General features: G+C 42.4%; 1 protein-coding gene across 4 annotated transcripts in view; it reads left to right on the forward strand.

The window, feature by feature from the left end:
• The first annotated feature begins 2,325 nt into the window (after window positions 1-2,325).
• SLC25A13 (solute carrier family 25 member 13) overlaps window positions 2,326-20,917 on the forward strand; it is a 105,016-nt gene continuing 86,424 nt past the window's right edge. Inside the window, exons 1-3 of one of the 4 annotated variants that reach the window (XM_069774680.1) lie at window positions 2,365-2,392; window positions 4,804-4,818; window positions 8,612-8,626. In XM_069774680.1, coding sequence (XP_069630781.1) covers window positions 2,381-2,392; window positions 4,804-4,818; window positions 8,612-8,626 — 42 coding nt within the window. In that variant the 5' untranslated portion in view covers window positions 2,365-2,380. Of the gene's footprint in view, window positions 2,393-4,766; window positions 4,819-7,140; window positions 7,206-8,611; window positions 8,627-20,917 lie in introns of those variants that run through there. The other 3 variants (XM_069774687.1, XM_069774672.1, XM_069774694.1) reach the window with 3 other exon arrangements.

Consider the following 20,917-nt stretch of genomic DNA (forward strand, 5'->3'; position numbering starts at 1 on the left):
TTGCCCAGAGAGGTGGTAGATGCACCATCCCTGGAAACATTCACGGTCAGGTTGCACAGGGCTCTGAGCAACCTGATCTAGTTGAAGATGTCCCTGCTTATTGCAGGGGGGTCGGACTAGATGACCTTTAAAGGTCCCTTCCAACCCAAACTATTCTATAATTCTATGACTCTAAGTGTTAGAAGAGCTCAGATGCTGTTGCATTTAGGGAACAGTTGAATAAGGCTTCCCAGGGTCATCCTTTTTTATTTGCCTTTCTGAATTTCACCACCAGCCTACCTGAAACATAGGCAGGTTTCATGCTTGTTTTTTTCCTTGGCAATTGACTCAAGACCATGTGGCAGTATAATGTAAGAACTGTAGTAATTTTCTTAGCAGTCTTAATATGGAAAAAAAAAATCCCATTGAAGCCTGTTTTCACAAAAATAAAGCTTAATAGGACAGACTTTCAGACTCACATCTATATATCCCGGCTTCTGTATATTTGCAGAATGTTGTATTTGTATTCTAAGACAATTGTTATGCCATTTTCTCTCTGTAATTTTTCTCTTCTTAGTGGTATTATTAAAATAATCTGAGATTGTTTTTTGTTTTTTATAAATGGACTGCTATTATCTATTCATTTATGACAAGGTGACAGTTATCTAGTTTGCAGAGAGGCACTACATGATGTTTTTTGTGTTCATTTCAAAAGGTGTGGTTGGAGGAAGGCTTCAAGTCTGCTTTGCTCTAACTGTTTTTTCTAGGTCAGGGAGATGCAGCAAGAAGAGAAAGGCTGTACTGTCTGACAGAACAGCTGAGCACATGCAGCGGGCACACGGATGCGGGGCAGGTAGAAAAGGAAGAGAATCCAGCAAGTGGGAGGGTCTTACAAGAAGCAGAGACGGGAAGACTGCTGAGAAGCGAAGGAGGTAAGTACGTTCCCAGGCCTCACAGGCAATGGAAGAAACTTCCGAGGGACACAGAGGAGACTGTGTAATTTGCTGAAAAACAGAAAGTCATTAATACATTGGACTGAAAACAAACATAAAAAGAGCCATCTTGCAAAGATTTATAGTGGGGAGGTGCAGATGTGTTTGTGAATCCTTATCGCTTCCCTGCTGTCTCCCTCTAAGACAATTAAAAACAATTAAAGAGTTAATTGTTCTGGTTTATATTGTAATAGCTGTCTTTGAGATCCTTTGCCTTTTTAGTATCGTTACGAAACTCATTTTAAGGGAAGTGCTGGAAGATCCACCTCAAAGCTATGACTAACTTGATATCCCATTATAAACACAAAACCTCACCCCAGAGCTGCTAGTACAAGCAACCTTTAGTTACACACACGTGACAAGTTCCCTGTCTGCACTACCAGCCTCAGGGCAGCCTGAAGTCCCCCCAGGAGCCAGAAGCCCCGAGGCCAGCCAGAGCGGGCATCGGCAGGGCTGGCGATTGCCCTGGTCACAGCCGCGGGCCTGCATGCCAAATGGTATGCTGCCAAACATGCCCAGACAGGCTGTCTGTAGACAGTCTGCAAACTGTCTGTGAGGCTGAGCGTGCCATACTTGTGGTCATCCTGGGTACAGCCGTGGACTCCAGTGGGGCTGCTTACGTGTCACGTTCACGCTGACTTAGGAACTAAAATGGCATTAACAAAATTTGACTGAAAGCACGGCTCGTTCTCGGGACACCCCAGAACGAAGCCTCAGGATACAGCAACTGGATGAAACATCCCTCAAGCAGCAGTCCGGCTCGCGGGGAAGAAACAGCTCTGGGCAGGAGCGCGGGGTTTGCCGAGAGGCGCAACACCCACATGGCTGCTGCGAAGGTGTTTGGCATCCTTCCGCTGCTTGCCCCGGCCGGCCTGCTCTGAACACCCCGGAGGCATTTCCTCGGGTTAACAGCACGAGTCACTCATTGGCGACATGGTGGTCACTCAGGGCTCTCTCCAGCGGCCGGAGGGGCCTCAGGGCCCCTGAGTCCCTCTGAGGCGACTCGGAGGCTGCAAGGCCACCAGCCGTAAGCTGAGGAGAAAACCTGAGGTAAACCGGGTCCCCCTCGCAGGGGTGAGGTGGCGCCCGCCCCGAAAGGCCCGCGGCCCGCCGGTGCCTGAGGCCGCATCTCCCGCCGCCTGGCCTGGCCTGGCCTGGCTCAGCGCGGACCCGGCAGCCCCCCGCGGGGCCGGGCCGGGCCGGGCCGGGCCGGGCCCGGCGGGGTACAGCCAATGGGCTGGCGGCGCCGAGCGGCCCCGTCCATGCCTGGGAGAGCGGTGACGGCCGGCGCTGGCGGGCTGGTGCGCAGGCGGGGAAGCTGCCTGCCGCGGTCGGAAGGGAGGGGAGGGGAGGGGAGGGGAGGGGAGGAAGGGAAGGGACGGGAAGGGGGTGGCCGCGCCGGGCACAGCATGGCTGCCAAGGTAAGTCACCGCCGGCGGCGGGCGGGGAGGCGGCGCGGGCGGCGGCGGCGGCGGCGGCGGCGGCGGCGGCGGCGGCGGCGGCGCGGGCGGCGGGCTGGCGGCGCGCGCCAGCGCGGCCGTTGGCGGCGGGGAAGGGGCCGCGGCGGGAGGCGGGCGGCTGCCGCGTTTGACCTCGGGCCTGTCCTTGGCGAAACTCGGCGGGTGGCGCCGCCTCCGCCTCCTCCTCGCGGCCCCGCGGCCCCTCGCCGCCGGCCCCGGGGGAGGAGGGGGGTGGGTTGCGGGGCCGCCGAGCGCCGGCGGCGGGGGCGGCCCTCCCCCGGCCGGCGGCGTTGGGTGCCGGCGGGTAGGGAGACGGCGCGGCGGGGATCCCCGCCTGCCAGCCCCGGGGAGCGGGCCCGCTCTCCGCTGGTAACGCGCCATCCGCGTGACACCGCGCGGCCGCCTCCCGCCGCCGGGGAGGTGAGGGGCGGCTGGTGCCGCCGTGCCGGCGCCGCCGCGGCTCGGTGCGGCCCTCACCCGCGGGCACGGCACCCGCGCCCCGGCTCCGGCGAGCGCTGTTAGGCCCAGCTGTGCCTCAGTAAGCACCCCGGCGTGCACGTCCTTACTCAAAACGCAGGTGCATAAGAACGCACAGACGTACGCGTTTGTATACACGCTTATTTTTGGACGAGGGAATGCAGCGGGTCCTTGGGGCCGCGGCTGGCAGGTCAGGACCTCGCGGGGCTCGCCGTGCCCGGAGCGGGCACTGATGTTGTCCCTGCCCCGCTTGCAGGCCGTAGCGTGATAGTCCCGGTTTGCTTTTCCTCCCATTTTCTCCGTATACTTGTTTTTACCTTCTGTTTTCCCATTTCGTTGTAGTTGCCAGCCGGTTTCGTTTCTCAGTGCTCTCCTGTCAGATTGATACCTGTTAGTTAGTCTTTTCTGCTGTTTTAGAGGGATAAATTAATTGAAATGCTTTTTATCAGTTGTTTAATAACACACTTCCATCCCAGAAAAAAATAAGAATTAGCCATTAGCTGCATCAAGACCGTATAAAGCGTGGGTATTCCGCTTCTAATGGCAGATAACATTATATGTAGCGTTGGTGTTTCAAAACTTACTACTAGGCTTTCATTAGGTTTCTTTTTTGAATACTGAGATTTTAAAAAAAATAAATTGGCCCACATCCTGCTTTTGTTGAAGTCAGTGATGAAACTTAAATCAAGAAAACATCGGAAAACAAAACTTCCCCGAACAACGCAAAGCAGCACATGTGCTCACTCTGGCTGGAGTTGTACACTTGTTTGTTTCGCTGAGTCCATGACAGTGCTGCTCCTGTCAGTACCTTCCTCGCTGAGAATTCAGGTTATCTGAAATGCATGCTGTTTTAATGGCTTGGGCAGTATGTGATTCCTCTTTGCTAGGTTATACGAAACAGTTGTCCCCAAAGCTTGTGTTTATTATTTATAAATCTTAGCTGTCCAGTCTAGCTCCCCCCCCCCCCCCCACTGGTCCATACACACAGCTTATCAGTTACATCTTGCTAAACTATTGCTGTTAAAGGAGTTAAAAGTCCTCCATTCACTGAATTTATGAACCATTTACTTATCTTTTCCTCTCCAAGCAGCAGTTCTTAATCTGCAATCTGTTTGAATCCATACTAGTCACATAGACTTAAAAAATGTTGTATGTGCAGTTAGTGTTTGTCTAAATCAGGTAGACGTGTGCAGTTAGTGTTTGTCTAAATCAGGTAGACATGTGCTCCATGCTACACATTTGCATGGTGTCCTTTTTATTTTAGCCTGGTTTATTATACAGTTCAGATCACCAAAATCTATACAGGCATATGTTGGAAAGACTCAACACTTAAGGAGAAACTGAATTGAATGTCGTATGTTTCTGATTATGTCAGGGTCAGCAGAGAGATGCCTGATAAAAAGAATAATGACTTGTCACTAGTGTCATAAGCATCCTTGGTGCATTGCAAGACAGAGATACAGCACTTTGTACTGCAGGGTTTACAGCCCTCATGTAGCTTCTGAGGAAGGCTTCTGGTTGCAGGCTTGAATGTGTTTTGAGAGACTTATGTTTTTTTAAAAAAAAGTAGAACTGGGAGCAGCTAGAATGGATTAATTATTAAGTTACCTTGTGAGACTTCAAAGGTTTTTTTATCTTCTTGAGGTGAAACAGTTGCTGTTAAGCACAAGTGAATTTCTATTTTTATTGAAGTCAGTGGCAAAATGTAAGTAGCGTTTCATACTCTAACGGTAATGTCTGAGCTCAGGTTCTGCAAGCATACATATGAATAACTTTGCCATGTTAAGAGCTTCTGGGCCTGAAGTTATTCACATGTGCTTGCAGGCATGGGCCTTGATTTGTGTTCTAACTTCCTCACTGATGCATCTCAGTAATGTTTGCCTTTTTCACCTCAGCCAAACAATGGACTGGTGAGTCGAATGATTTTTCTAAAATCCCTTCGGTACCTTTTCCTTGCCAATATCCTGCATGACTGCTTCCTTTAATTTTTTAATTATACCCTTTTAGGCATATGAGTCTTTAGGATTGAATGTAATTGTTCTTTGCTTGCAAGATTTCAAATGTTGACATTTTAAGCAGACTCTAGGAATTCAGTCTGTCAAAAGGAAAACCCAAACGGGATACTGTTAAGGCTGCATAGTTAAACACTCAGGTGTCAAGAAATGGGCAAAGCTTTTATGCGTGGAATCTTTCATGTCCATTACAGTGCCATTTAATTGTCTTTGTTGTATGTTACTCAGTGTCTTACAATTTATACATTTTAAACAATGTATATTGCACATCAGTGTCTTTCTTAATATTTGAAAACGTTTTCTGAAAGTGTTTTGTGAAAACTGCTCTGCAAATTTTATTTGCACAAATTGCCAGTAAAAATTGCAAGTGAGATGTTCCAGTAGATTTTTACCCCGTTGATAACTAAATTACCATCATAGGTACTGGCTTCTTTTTCTGAATTGCACAGAAAATAGGCTATGTGGAAAGTCTTTTATGGTAATGCATGTACAGAGCAATAATGACATTTTATATAGTGTGTCATGCTTTATTTCTTCATTTTGAGTGTTTAACAATGCAATCACAATGTTTTTTCACCCCTTTAGACAGATGCTTCTAAAGAGAAGTTACATAGTCTAGCTAATGCCCCTTGTCATTCACCTGGTGTGTATTTTACAGCAAAATTAACTCTGCCTGTTGAGTGAATGTAAACGACCCTTGGTCCATATCCTGCTACACAGTTCTGGGCATAGCTGTTGTCTCATGCATGTGCAAAGTGTGACTTGCTGTCTTTTTAAAGTCCTACTGCTTGGTGAAATATAAACTTATTTTCAGTGGGAAGTTCTAAGATACTTCTCAATGAGACCTCTTTCCGTATCCGATTTTGCCTTTGCCACTGTCCTAATTTGTCTGTTCAACTTAAGGTCAGAAACTGTCACTTATAATGGGAGCTAGTATATATAATATTTTTAAACTTTGTATTTCATAACCACTAAGCTACAATCAGAACAGTTAAAAATGTTATTAATGAAAATTCCAAACTTGAATAATTTTGGTAGATAAAATAAAGATTAGAAACTGTAAAGACAGTGGGCTTAGCATGGAAGCACTTGTACACCATTAAATTTCATCTCTGCAATGGATAGCATGTGAATGATTTTCGATACTTGTACTGAACTGCATAGTACTGATACAGGAGTTGATTTTTAAATACTGTGGAATATCTCTCTTGTTTCTAATGTAATTTTTTTCTGGTGCATGTGTGAACGTCTATTGCGCACATACTGATTGCCTCTATTACCCAGAATATATAAAGTATTTTAAAATTACTGTCTTATGAACAAAGTGAACACAAATATCACATGCTTAAAAGCTAGTTGTAAAATGACTGTTCAAGTGAAGGCATGAACTTTACATCAGTACCTGGTGGGCCTACTTGCATGCTTAATTTTAAGTGCATGTGTAAGTCTTTTGAAGAACAAGTGCCTGACTGTCAGAAATAAAAATATAACACAAAGAGATTTTGTTGTTGACTTTACTTACGTGACAATATTTGGGATGTTTCTAATGCAAGGTAAAGAAAATTTGTTATGCAGTTTTTGAATATTTAACAGTTTTTTAATTCTCTTTCCGCTTGTGTTTTTCTGGAACTGTGTACTATGGAAGCTGTATCAGTGGAGTTACATATTCTTTCTGGTTACTGCTGTATTTACCTTTAAAATTCTAAAACATTGTCATGTCAAAAATAGTTAGTCCCCATCACAGTCTCTTTGTATGTCTTGGTGTTGATATAGTCAGACATTTCCCACTGAACATCCCAGTCCTGCAAGATGCATCACCGTGACTGAATTAATTGGAGTTCTGTGAAGGGTTGATGCCGCTGGCCCTGCCTCTATGAGTCTTTTTGTGTGTAGCAGTAATCCAATGCTGGCACTGGGTGATGGGAATTAATGAGGTCTGGATAAGCAATGGTTGAAATACGAACACCATGGCAATGCAATTCTAAATGAATGTGATTCCAAACAATGCTGAAACTATTAGATGCTGGTGCAACCATGCCACGTTGATTATTTTGCTGTCATGCACACCCAGCGTGTCCCTTTGTGCTCCATCGTGCCTCTTTGTTCAGCTCCTTCTCCTGTGCTCCTCTCCCCTGTGCTAGCAGTAGGGTGGGGTGTGCCTGGGAACAGGCTGAATTCACTCTTCTTGCCCTCGATGATGCCTTTCTTCCCTTCCTCCAGCAAAATGGAAGAGAAGAATTGCATTCCATTACATGTGGATTCGTTGGGCCCTCAGAAAGGAACAGGTGAGGGACCCTAGCATCATGATGGGCTACTGTGTCCATGAAAGGAGTGGAGTCCCTTATGGACAGGCTCCAGCCACTCAGTGAGATGAAAATTGTGGGGTGAAAGTGGTTGGTGAGTAAGGAGAGAGCAAGCTGTGTGTCCCTGAAGCATCAATGAGTTTGTGTACTGTAGAGTTAATAATGTCATGATGCTTAATGGCACCATGGTAATTTTTTTGGATGTGATAGCACCATGTAAGATCCACATGGAAAATCCTATTGCTAGTCTGTACAGGTCCAGTGGTGCTCGCTGATGTGTAGTTACATTTTGGAACTGCGCCTAAGTACGTAAATTCTTAAAACACCTTATGTATCACGAGACTCTTCTTTCCACTTCCCCCCTCAGAAAAAACATGTGTATTTATGCTGCTTATGACTTATTACTGCATCTTGACTTCTTAAGAGACCAGAATTTGCCTGATAAAGGGACACTGAATTTGTGTGAGTGCTGATAACTTCAAACCTTTTCTAAGTACAAAGTAGCATGCACGATGACTATGACTGAAACAGAGGAGAAAGCAAATCATTTACTTCCCTTCCCTGTCGTCCCTGCCATTGTTTACGTGTTTAGTTTCATTTGGTTTCTTTTACTGCACAAGTCTTTGCTTATGCCATTTACCCTTAGGAGGACTGCTTGAGTCCTGATCCCGCAAGGTGCACGGCGATTTACGGGGCCCACTGGCAAGAATAATTCCAGAGAATGCACTCGCGGAGCGACTGTCTTGTGGAAAAAGTCCATACAGCTCTCTTCTGCAGTGAATGCCGAGCTACCCTGAAAAGGAGTTTTATTACACTGGGGCTTTTGTCTGAATTGAGTTTATGTGTTTCTTTGTACTACTGTTCCCACCCCCAACCCCCCTTTTCCTTATCAGAGCAAGGTGGGAGCAAGAGGAGGTGGTGAAAGAGGTCAATTTATGTCTTTAATATGTTAGAGAGGTACTGATGGGATCGCATGTTGCAACTGCCAGTGGTTTTAACAAGTTTTTGAAACTTGCTCTTGTCCATTCTGGTATCCCTGTAAGAGGAGTTGCAGGGTGACCTTGCTTCATGTATAGCTCTAGGAGAGTCTTACTGGACCCAACAGTTATGCGTACATCCTTACGTGCACCTTGTCTGTTGTGATGTCTGCTGAAAAGTATGTAAAGTTATCTGGATCTTACCACATCAGGAAATGAATTCCTCGTTCTATGCAGCTTTGTGTCCCAGGAGGGTAGAGAAACTGTTCCGAGTGTGCATCAAACAATATGTTAAAGGCACTTCTCCTGTTCCTGTAATGTAGACGAGCTTACAGCCCTGAATGATAACAATGTGTCTTCTGACCAGCTTGTTTAGGCCAATATCTATTTTATTTATCTATGTTGTCCAAGGAGTATGACAAGGAGGTATGTGATATTGTATTTCCTGGAAGATGGCATGATTGTGCTGCTTAATTTTAGCTTCATTTTTGCTTTTGATCTGTGGAAACGCTGCTGCTTTGGCTATAGAATGGCTTCGCTGTACTGAATAGAACCTGTATGTTTGTATGGTGCCAAACCTAAACTTGCATAAGGCCTCTGGGCGCTACTGTGAATGCTAATCATGCTGTTTTGCTCCAGCTACAACACAATCTTCAGAAGCAGAGTAGCTGATGTTTTATGGTGCTAGATAACTATGGATAGTAAAACATAAGGTTGCATATTTTCTGGTGCATTCTCTTTCTGGAAAGTATCTGTATCTCAGTAATTTGAAGGGAGATAAAGAGGTCCTTGTAAAAATACTCTTGTCTTCGATTGCTTTGGAATAAAGCAATTTCAACTCAAGCTTTGTTAAAACACTTAAAGGAACACTGCAAATGCATTTTCATAACATTTTAAAATAATTTCATGCTACTTACAATACCTTAGAAACGTGCAATTGCAATTATATTCTTTACCAAAAATGTTACTTGGCCTGCACAAAATCCAGTGTGTTAAAGGATGAAATTGCTCATAAGGAGTGGGTTGTTGGCATTTTTCATTTTCTCTGAAGAGGGGGAAAAAAACTAACATTTGAGAGAGAGTGGAGAATTGAATGCACATATACCAAACTATGTACATTTGGAGAAGAAACAGAAGAAATAGAGCTTGTCACAAGCCTGATCAAATTCCTCTTGTTGGATACTTGTGAGGTCCCTAACCTCAGCTGCTGGATTCGTATGCTTCTGGTGTCTTGCATGCCTAGGCAGCCTGCAAGAACTGTTTCTATGCTGACCAGTAAGGTCACTCTTTGGGTCTCCTTGAAGGTCTGCCTTACTCCCTGGCTTACTCCTGGCCATGTGAAAACCAGAGCCTGGAGTTTAGGCTAAGAAGACTCTTTGGTGTTCTCTAGATCAACATCTCCATGCCTAAATTTTATCCACTTGGCTTTGGAAGTAGAATTAGGAAACCCATCTGAGGTGTCCAGGAAAAGGAACCACAACAGCCAGGATGCTGACTAGGGAGCATCTAAGTCAGCCAGTGGGAAATGAAAAGATAGGGATGTCCCAGGAGGATTTTCAAACTGAAATCTCTTATTTCAGTTAGGGACGCTGTGTAGTTAGCAGCACAAGTTTTGGGGGGCAGAGGAGTGGGCCAGAACCAGATTCAGTTGCGAGCAATTAAGGCAGCCAGCTGGGAGGGGGGAGATTTGGATTCTCTGTTGCCAGCGGTGTTTACGCATTTTGCATGAATGATACCTCCACCTGCTAGTTTTGGAGGGTTGCTGTGCTTGATGCTTACTACAGTTCTGCCAATGCACCTTAAATGCGTTGCATGCGTGGTTGCTGGGCTGGAGTGGAGACGCCTGTTCAGTTTGTTTGAAATGTCTGTACGTGCTCAGCCAGGACTGTGGTGCTTCTGGATGTGCACCTTGGTGGAACTGGAATCCTGAAAATCGTAAGTTGCGTGTGCCTTTCTGCTCGTAGGTGGATTGGTTCTTGCATCAGGCTGTGACTGAGGTAGTGGAGCGTGCTAATGGATCTGACCCTCAGAGGCCAAGCAAAGTGGAGCTTGCAAATACATAAACACACGTTTTGTTTGTAGAGAGTGCACTGAGATTGGCAGACTTGTGCCCAGGCAGCCAAACCTTTTAACAATGATTTTTAAATCTTCTTAGTGTCATCACTACTTCCATAGTTTTGGGAGGTTGCTGGTTCTTTTTTGGAGTTGTAGGCTAGACTGGATCAGGCGTCTGGGACTGGTTCTTTGCCTGTTTTCCCTTCCTGAGACTGAGCTGATAGTCTCTCTGCACTGGTGCTAGGGCTGAACTCACTGTAGCTGTTCTGTTAGTTGGGTTAGAATGGAGAGGTATATGTTTGCTTTCTGAACTGCGAGGTCACTGCATTTTTTGAAAGCCAGTGGTAGCCATGAAGCTGTGATTCAACTTGGATAATACTAAACATGCAGTAGCAATACTAGAGTAATGTAATGGTGCCAGGGTGAATTAGAGTGGGTAACTGACTTGGCAAAAAGTAGCACAGCTTCTTTTTTATATATATATAGCTTGCTTTTGTTTGCTTTAAATCAGATCAGTTCCTTAATATGGTTCACAGCAAAGCAGCATGAAGAGTTATGTGGACTATTTACTGTCTGGCATTTACAGATATTTTTTGCATTTTCCACTGCTCAGCAGAGAAATGAGAAGGAATTTTTTTTACCAAAATTAGGTCTATGCTGTTTTCTGTGGATCAGGCAGTTTGTTCGTTGACAACCCTTCATGCTTGGCTCATGACAGGATAACCATAGAGGTGCTAGGGCTTTTCCCATAAACATAAGAGGCATGGTGCAAGAACGTAGCCATGGGGATGTAACTGTAAGTTTTGCATAGGCAAAATTTTGAGGTTGTCATAGAACTAATTGGTCAACCGATGTACCCACTAGTTATTTAAATGCCAGTGGGTGACAGTCAGTTTAAATGTTCAGAAGGGGGAAAGTAAAAAATGGAACTGAAACACCAATAAAACTCAGTCACCATTTTCCTCTTAAATATTTATACTAAACTCTTCAAAAGTCTTTTTTCCCATTTTCTCTATATAGCCCAGTAACTGGACTGATAGGAGCATTTTTAAAAGGAAAACTTTGATGTGAATTTTCCATGAAAGCAGAAATAAAAAAATCAGACTGCCCTTGCAAATGGTTTGGTGTTGTGTTGTTTTTTAAAAGGTGTGTCTCTGATTGGCTTATTTACGTATTCAAATGTGAACTGACTTTGCTGTAGGAGGAGAAACTTGTTTTAGGCAAGTTTATGGTGGTATTTGCCTTGATTAGGCTAGCTGGTCCCTGCAGGTTTTTCTAACAGTGCTGATCAGTTCTAGCTCAACACCAGGCACAGAAGATGTCCTTAGCCCATAGGAGTCAGGCAGCTGGTGAAATCCTAACTCTCTGAGGCTTTCTTCTCCCTTTAGAAATGTGGGAGGGTAGAGGGGAGTGACCTTAGTGGTGAAGATGATGGAAGCTTGCATGCGATGCAATAAACTTTATGTTTTGTTTCTTAGATTGGTAGTTTTTGAATTATTGATACATATGTGAATTTTTAAGCACTATGGCATTTTATAAAATTACCAGATTTAAATGTATAGAGGTCAAAATGAAAAACCTAGCTACAAAGAGGTTTCATGCATTTGTTTTAGGTTACTGTTGCCTTTATGACTATGACCTCCACATCACCTCAGTCTTGCTTCCTACCAGCCAGTTCATGTTAGCATAAATAATGTTGGTGCTTTGTTCATCCCTTCAGCAGGAGACCCACTCTCAAAGGCTTTGGGCCAGAGCTGGAGGGAGGCTTATATCTTTCTGGGAACAGGCACCTGGGACCTTTTATGGGACTCGTCATTGTGTTGTTTTTCTTAACCCAGATATCGTATTTGGAAAACTTATCCAATCTGAGTTTATTGTAATAAATAGTACTACTGCAACTTGTGATTGCTTTAGTTATTCTAAAATACGTTTCCATTCTTAAGTGACACATTTTCTTTACTATCCACATCTGTCTGTGGGATAGAGAGTGGTTTTGTCCTTGTAGCAGCCTTCCTTATGCCTGACAGTTCGTGTTCCTTCTCAGGCACCATTGCTGGAGTTTACTGAATTTAGATGTAGGCTTTTTGGAAGACCTGAGGCTTGCCATCAGTTAGAGCTTCATTTGGTTTTAGGTAGGACATAGTAACACCACAGTGTTTGCTGTGGAAGCTGAGAGGTGACAATTTTGGTTTTCACCAAGCTCTTGGGTCAACTAGTGTCCGAATAGCCTCTTGTTTTAAGTAGATTTTGCAGATTTTCATATGAGTCTGTCTTGTCTCCTAGTCTTTCCACATTTTTGGCATTCTTACTGTTAATATTTTAGGTGGCTGTGATTGCAATGAATAGGACAGATAACTGCTCTTGAAACTGTTAATTCTTGCTCCACAAACTGTCCTTAAGACAAGTGAAGACTTCCCAGCCATATAGTGCTGTTTGCATTATTACTACTTCTCTTTAATTAAATGCAGGTGCAAATAGTGAAAAAAAAGATGTTAAGACTGCATCTTCTTGCATACTGCTAGGTTAATTAAATTTGATGTAATGTGGAGAGAAACACACAGACATGTGTCTTTATTCGGGCATGTAGGATCACCTTTTTTGTGAAGTGCAGTGCTTCACAGAAAGCAGATAAAGAATGTGCTGCTCCAGCACCTCTCTCAGGTATCTGGGACAGGAATGTCTGTCTGACAGCAAAACAGACTGATCAGGGAGGCAAATGGTTAATTATAAGTTGTAAATTGAAGAAGGGTCTTTCAGAAACTGACCTTCTTAAAGCACATCAAATGCTTTTTGACCAGCATGTCTTATTTTCTAAAAGCTGCCAGAATACAGAATTAAATTCACCTGCTAAGGTCTGAGTTTTGGTAAGCCCGCAATGACAATCCTAGAGTTGTAGTTATCTGTAGAACTATTGTGAGGTTATATTGAGATTAGCCACAAATTATATAGCTGGAATTTGATTATGTCTTCTGTTCAAAAGAGAAATACTAAGAAGATAGTTTTGCTTGAAGGGTATTAGCATGTAGTCTTTAATTTTTTTCCAATCTTCAGGTCCCACCATAAATCAATCCCATGTGAAGGTAATATACCCTCAAACTCTTAAAGTCTAGTTTTTAAAAAATTTCTCATCAGTATAAAAATTTCAAGGCTTTTAAAGGCTATTTTTGCAATTATGGGGACCTATCAGAAGGGTAATACATGTGCTTTTTACAACCATGATTTTTATGTCCTTGATGATTAGGGCAATTGAAGAATTGCAAAGAGCAACCTTAATTCCAAAGCTGGAATACAGAAGAAGGTGTTGTGTAGCTAGATGACCATAGTTATTAGCCAACCTTATAAATAGGTAGAAGCAGATTTTTTTCCCCTCCTCCTTCAGATGCCTTTACATAATTAGTGTTCTGGAGTATTAAAACCCTGGCTCTTGAGCTAAACAGGTGTTGAGCAAATGAAAAATAATATTTCTGAGTAGTTGTGGAACTGCATAGAGAGGGAAGCATAGGAGATCAAAGTCTGTATATTTCTGGTATATTTGAACAAATTTTTCTTAAACTGAAAACTTTAGGAAAAGGACGAGAACAGTGATCTGATGTATGTGAATTTCATTTGTTATTTCCCCAATAGCGTTTATTCTTTCTCTCTCTCCATTTGTGACACTGTAATCTTGTTGGTACTTCCTTCGTAATTGAAATTGATTTACTGGAATTCAGATTGTTTTGTAAAATGCTATTGACCACAGATTTTTCCAGCTTCATGCACAATTTTGTATTTATCTTTTCATGTATTTCAGTTTCTGTAGGTGAATACTACCTGGTATTTATTCACTGAATATTTAAAAATGTTCTTATCTGGAGCCGAGCTTTGTTTCTATCTGAGAAGATAAGTTTAAACTTATCAGGAAATGGAAGGTTCGAAGAAGGTTCCTTGGCAGGTTGGAGTTTTTTCCTAGGGCTGGCTTTACAAGATGAGGAGAGAACAACAACTAGCACTCTCTGTTCTTTGTTTTTCTTTCTGACGTTGTGTACTGGGAAAAATGTCTGTAGATTTCAGAATATGGAGTCATAGAAGGGCACACATTTTTTTCTACTTTCTTCCTGATAGTGTTTGCATGCTGTCTAAAAGTGCACTTAGTCAACAGGGGAGAATGCTTTCACAAGGATGATCCCGAGCCAAATGCCAATCATCGAGCCAGTAGGAAGAATAAATTCTAATTGTCTTCATATTTAAGTTGCTGTTTCTTATCCCAGCTTCCCTGAACTCTCTCAGCCAATAGAACCATCACTTATTTGGGGTTTGGGGTTTTTGCCTCAGTTAATAGATATTTAATTCTGGGAAGTTAGCAAATGTGCCCCCTTCATCTAAGTAAAGCAGTAAATTATAATAGTTTTTAAGGAGTAAATTAGAGTGAATTATTCAGTGTTTGAGTAGCTTGAGCGGCATCTGGCTACATCCTTCATCAAAGACTGATAGGTGTTACTCAAAATGCAGGTAACATCTCCAAAGCATAAAAGGCCATCAGCAGGATCATGACACAAAGATTCTATGTCTGTGCACACAACTCTGGTTTGGAGGTGTGCACACATGGTTTCCTACACTGAGAAATGAGATCTCATCTCCTGCCTTAATGCTTCTTCCTACTTCTGCGTGTTTGTGGTGGTGTTTTGCATTTTTTCTGCAGTTCTTTTATGCCAGGTGCACACTACAGCTTCTTAGTCGAGTCCCTGGTCTGGTGTGTGATGTTACGGTGAGGGAGATAGACTAGGTTGTTGTCCTGTATCAGTAGCAGGGTGGGAGGCTCCCTGCTTAAAGGACGTAAATTGAAAGGTATGTTCTGCAGTAGCAGTCAAGCATTATCGTCTGTCCTTTGTTACGTGACTTTCCTGTCACATCCATCCATTGCGTGACCTGATGCATAGGTCTGATTTTAGGATAGAAGAAGAGAGGTCTGAAAATTAGTATTACTGAACAAACAGCAGGCTGTTCGTTATTATTGTCATCTTTCTGTGCCTTGGAAATACGGCCTGTTTCCACTCTTCCCTGGATCCTTGGCTACTAAAACCTCTTGGTCACGTATTTTATTATTGTAGGTCTTTATCATGTTTGACAACCACTGTTTGATGGAACATCACTGATTTAACAGATCTTTGGCAGAAGAAACCTTTAAGTGAGGCACCAAGTATGAAAAGCCATTAGAAAAAACGTGGTATGTAAAAATACTGTGTCTGGCTGATTCCTGCTCTCAGCCCATTGTGCAGTCTGAATCTGACTAGAGAAATCTTCACGTGTTTAGGGGAAGAAATTTTTGAATAATTTCACATTTCCATTAAAATAGTTTTTGTCACTGACATCAAGTCAGCCTTCCTCCTTCCTGTCACTTCACCTGTCTAATGCTGCTTGCCATTGTGTGTCAGTCTAACTGGAAACTACTTTGTAAAGATCATGAATTAGTCCCATGTTGATGCTGTTCAAAAGGAAAACATGGCAACAACAAACTTTCTACAATTGCTTTTACTCTGTTCACACACCCAAATCAGTTACTTGGTCTGCATCTTTACTTTGAAGACTGGTGTGAAACAGTGGGTTCAGTCTCTTCTGTATTGTGAACATTGTACTACAAAAGTTTTGGGTTTCTCTTTTCTTCTCAGAGTAGAAAATGATAGTGACTGTAAACTTATTGCAATTTGCTTTTCGTGTTCCATTACACATAACTTATAGATTCAGTATCTCAGTTATGAGAATAGCCCAAACCAGAATACTTAATTCTCAAGTGTGTAAACATTCAACCCAAATACTGTATAATTAAAATAGCACTTAATAGTTCCTTATTCTGTGTGCTATTGACAAGTTAAGGATAGTGAACCAGCTTTTTCTCTTTTTTCTTGTGGATGAGTGGGCAGAGAAGGAGGAAAAGAGGGAACTGAACTTTTGAAAATGTTGTAAGGAGCTTAGCAAAGTATGCACAAAAAGACTGTCAAACACACTTATTTTCCTTCCGTGTTTTTAGAAAGTTTTATACAGAATATGCGTCTACAATTCTTTTGTGGCTTTGAAAACCTGGAGGTACTTTGTGTTGTGTGTGACCTACAGTTTGATTAAACAAAGGGATATATAATGAAAACTAGTGTGAGGTCTCCTGGCTTTTCTGTTCGCTGTTTGAAGACTTCCTGGGCTGGCACAGATTGCAAAAGCTGTCAGGAGTAATCACTGCTTGATCATCCAGCGTTTTTATGAGGCAAAGCATTAATTTTTTTGCATTTCAAAGGGCTGGATCAACTGGTCAGAAAGAAGTTTTAGGAATTTTACTACGTTTTTGACAGTTGATGACAAAAAGTGAACTACATTGTCAGCTGATACCAGTAGCATACTGCGGGATGGCTGACGTACTGCTCTGAATTCATTTGGTGATGTCAGGTTGCTGACATCAACCCAAGTGTCCAAGGAATGAAATGGAAGAACTCCTGGTTAATGAGAAATGGAATGAATAGTGCTAGAATTTCTCTAATATCTTAAACTCTGCTCTGTGTTTGGTTAATCTGGTATTTTTAGATTTTAGTTTAACTGCAGTGCCCCCTAAGAAAATGGAAATCTCTTTCTTGGGGGGTGGGGTGGAAATAAAATTAATTAATTCTGTTTTCCATGCTGCTAAAGATGCCTGCCTGAAAGTAATTCTAGGATTTTTTTTTTTAATTCCTATCTTTAAATCAAAATGCTCAGTTTGACATCATCATAATTTCCACTGCAACCAAATGATCTCACAAAAATATTCTGAGGGCAGTGCAGCAGAAGTAAATTTAAGGCTTTAATGAAACAGTTATTGCTTTATGCAAATATATGTAATAAAATAGACTCACAGATGAGAAGCCAAAATCATTCAAGCTAAAATCAGAATAGTTTCTAATTAAAATGTATTAAAATGCTGGAAATGTTTCTGCAGTTTCTTAAGGAGATGAGAAGTTTTTAATTATTGTTGTCAGGTATCTTACAACTTTTGCAAATTACAGAGAGTTATTGTGAACTCTTAACAATTTTGACTGAGTTGCAGCAAGTCACTGGCAGATAAACCTTTAGTATTACAGTTACTGCCTTACATAAATGATTTAGGTCTTCATTGGATTATTTAATATTCCCACATGAAACTGCAAATTATTTCCAAATACCTTCTTTGATAGCTTCAACTTTCTGTTCAAGCTCTTAGCAAGAATGAAGGTTACATGGCCACAGTGGCCTGTGGTAACTGTGTAATCTGCTAATATTTAAGCACCAAGTGTTTGTTTGTTGTTAATACTGAAATAAGAATTGTAAAAGAAAATGTTAAACTGCCTTTACTTCATAATTGCCCTGTCCTCAGGGAGTTGATTTCATAATTTTAAACTGAAACCCATCTGATGGGAGTTGGACAAATGGTGATACCGTTGCTTGCAGGGAAAAGAGAGCATGTTTGCAAACTCGTATTTTGGCATGTATTTTGAGATGACAGGCAAAAATCTTTAAGGGAGAGAGAGAGAGACTTTGTTATTTGAAAGTCTAGGTTTTCCACAGTCAGAGGTCGACTAGCACGTTTATCTGGAAGGTGGATAGTTATTGTGACTCTTTCAGCTTTCACAGAGTATGGGCCTGCTCCCCATGACCCAATACTCCACTGTGCTGAGTGCTGAACAGACAAAAAAGAAAAGAAAAAAGAACCTAATTTTTTTTTTCTTATAGTTTCAAGCAGCACAGTGTTATTATTTGCCTAAGTATGTGGTGGAATGCTGCTGTCATTTTTGTTAGCTATGAGGAAGGGTTCCTGACCACAGGACTTAAGATTTTCTTTGAGTCTCTTCATTTATAGCCTTTAATAAGTGCGCTTTGTGTGTGTGGTGCTGTTTCCATTGTGCAGTTGTCTTTTGTTCTTTTTAAGGTTGTAGAATTGGATCCATGCACACATAGGGATTCATGCCCACTCCCATACCCTCCCCAGTTCTCTGAGCTGCTGAGGTGTAGCATTTTCAATAGAGTTGAATAGATGGATTTGATTATAAATAGGATCTTGAAAAGTGAACTTCTGTGTTCAAAGAAGAAAACACTACACTGAAACAAAATACATTTACCTGTCAGTTATTCCTACATAAGTCCTGTCATGCAATTATTAGTCAAGATGTGTAATGTATAGGAACTTTTCTCCAGCACATTTCTTTTACTTGCTCATTCACAAGCATGAAGTCACAAATAACAACAGTTACTCTAGCAACAACTTGAGACAGACCTTTCCATAAGTTTTTAGACACTGATTGCACATCCATATAATATTTTTTTTTCCTTATTACAGAAGTAGTAGTATCTCTTACTGAGAGCAGATCATTCTGTTACGATACCCCTGTATGGCACTGCTCCAGGCTTGCTTTCTTCAAAGGGCAGCAGTTTTTTTGTTTATTGCTGCAAATGATCCTGCTCACTCACTGGGACCTTGTGTCATAGTATAACTTCCATTGCATTGACATCGGGTAGAGAAAATCACAGAGAAACCTTCTGTAACACTGTTCAGGGTGTCTGTTTCTGCCATTGTTTGCTGTCTTGGTTCTGTAATTTATGAAGGTGTCAGATAAAATATGGGACGCATCTTTTTAGGTCGCTGTCAGCACTCCATGGCATCAGGTGCAGTGCAGCACTCTCAAGAAGCTCCCTGGTGGTGAAGCATTATATCTATTGTTTTGAATCTTGATTTGTGACTCGTCTTGGTAGAAGAACCTGATCATTTAGGCTGTAAAAGCTGCTTTGTACCATGCCAGGGGCGGAGTAAGCATTTGGGTGTTGGGGGCTGGAGCTAAAAGCCAGGTGAAACCAGGAGTGATTGTCTCTGTTGAGCTGTGAGCTGCTGGGATCCTTGAGCGCCATGAGCGCCAGGACCTTGGAGAGGCTCGTTAGTAGCTTATATGTTGCATTCAGTGATGGCTTTCCCAGAGGTCACTGGTGCTCTGCATAGCTGTGAGACGATGCTTCCTGAAGGTGTCACCTTGTGAGAACCATAGTGTTAAATGGCCTTGTGTCTTAATTGTCGCTTACCCGTTGCTTAATCCTGGTCCAAATACATATGTTATGCTAATAACATTGGGTGCCAGATAAACTTTATGCTGCCCTAATAGTCTGCTACTTCTCCCTGACAATTTTTGAGTGATAACAGCTATCTAATCTGCTTCCTCCAGGAACTACTTTTGATCTTGCTGTTACACTGGAGAATTTTTCTATCCTTTGCTTCTTTGGACGAGATGACTATTTTCCTGCCAGATGTAAGCCTGAAGTTTAGCTCTAGAAGATGAATTGCTGGCACTGGGAGGACTGCTTTTGGAAGATGAACGTGAGGCAGTTGATGTCTTGAGCTTATGGTCAATGCACTGGTTGTATGGTGTGTTGTAACAGAACAAGCCCTGGGAGAATCAAAAGGGAAAGTTTGAACTGGGCTGAGATAGCCACCAAATATGTTTTAACAGGTTGACATTCATTATGCTTAGATATGCCTCCATTTCTGAAAGGTGTAAGGAAGCAAAAGGGAGAGCAAAGTAACAATGTTAGCTTCTATCATCCCATCCATCTATGGTGAGAAGGAGGGAGGTATTTTTGAAAAATACCCATGAGTTGATGGAAACATCATTTGACCATTCTCATTAATAGCTCATTTGAAATAAACTTTTTTACCGAAGAACCCTTAATATGTATTGTTCTGGTTTAACCCCAGCCAGCAACTAAGCACCATGCAGCTGCTCACTCACTTCCCCCCCACCCAGTGGGATGGGGGAGAGAATCAGAAAAAAAAGAGTAAAACTTGTGGGTTGAGTTAAGAACAGTTTAATAGGACAGAAAGGAAGAGAATAATGATGATGATGATAATAATAAAATTACAACTAATACAAATAAAAGAATTGGAACAAAACAAGTGATGCACAATGCAATTGCTCACCACTCACTGACTGATGCCGAGTTAGTTCCCGAGCAGCAATCTGCTCCCCGAGGCCAAGTCCCCCAGTTTATATACTGGACATGACGTCACATGGTATGGAATATCCCTTTGGCCACTTTGGGTCAGCTGTCCTGGCTGTGTCCCCTCCCAGCTTCTTGTGCCCCTCCAGCCTTCTTGCTGGCTGGGCATGAGAAGCTGAAAAATCCTTGACTTAATATAAACACTACTTAGCAGCAACTGAAAACATCAGTGTGTTATCAACATTCTTCTCGTACTGAATCCAAAACATAACACTATGCCAGCTACTAGAAAGAAAATTAACTCTATCCCAGCTGAAACCAGGACATGTATAATTATTGCATTTTTTCAAGTGAGTGGTGAGCTCTAGTTTGCTGAGATACATGGGGATATGTAAATATTACATAAAGGCCATAGCGAAGTAGCTTGCTTGTGTGTCTTTGCATCACAGTCCTGAAGATCATCTGAGTGAAAACATGTTGCAGAGGAGATGTGAGACAATAGGAAATATTTGAGGAAGAAGATGGGCTGATGCAGTCAGAGTACTGTAGCAGTTTATGATAGGTAGGTAGGGAAAGTGATTGGAGGGCTGAGCTTTTTCTGATACCAACACGACAAGTGAAAGAGAAATTTCTGTTTTTCACAAAGAGTTGGTTTCAGGTTCAGTTTCTCACTGTCGTGTAGTGCATCATGTTTTGTTGTAGGAATTA

Source organism: Haliaeetus albicilla, chromosome 2 (genome assembly GCF_947461875.1).
Source record: "Haliaeetus albicilla chromosome 2, bHalAlb1.1, whole genome shotgun sequence".
Lineage (NCBI taxonomy): Eukaryota > Metazoa > Chordata > Aves > Accipitriformes > Accipitridae > Haliaeetus > Haliaeetus albicilla.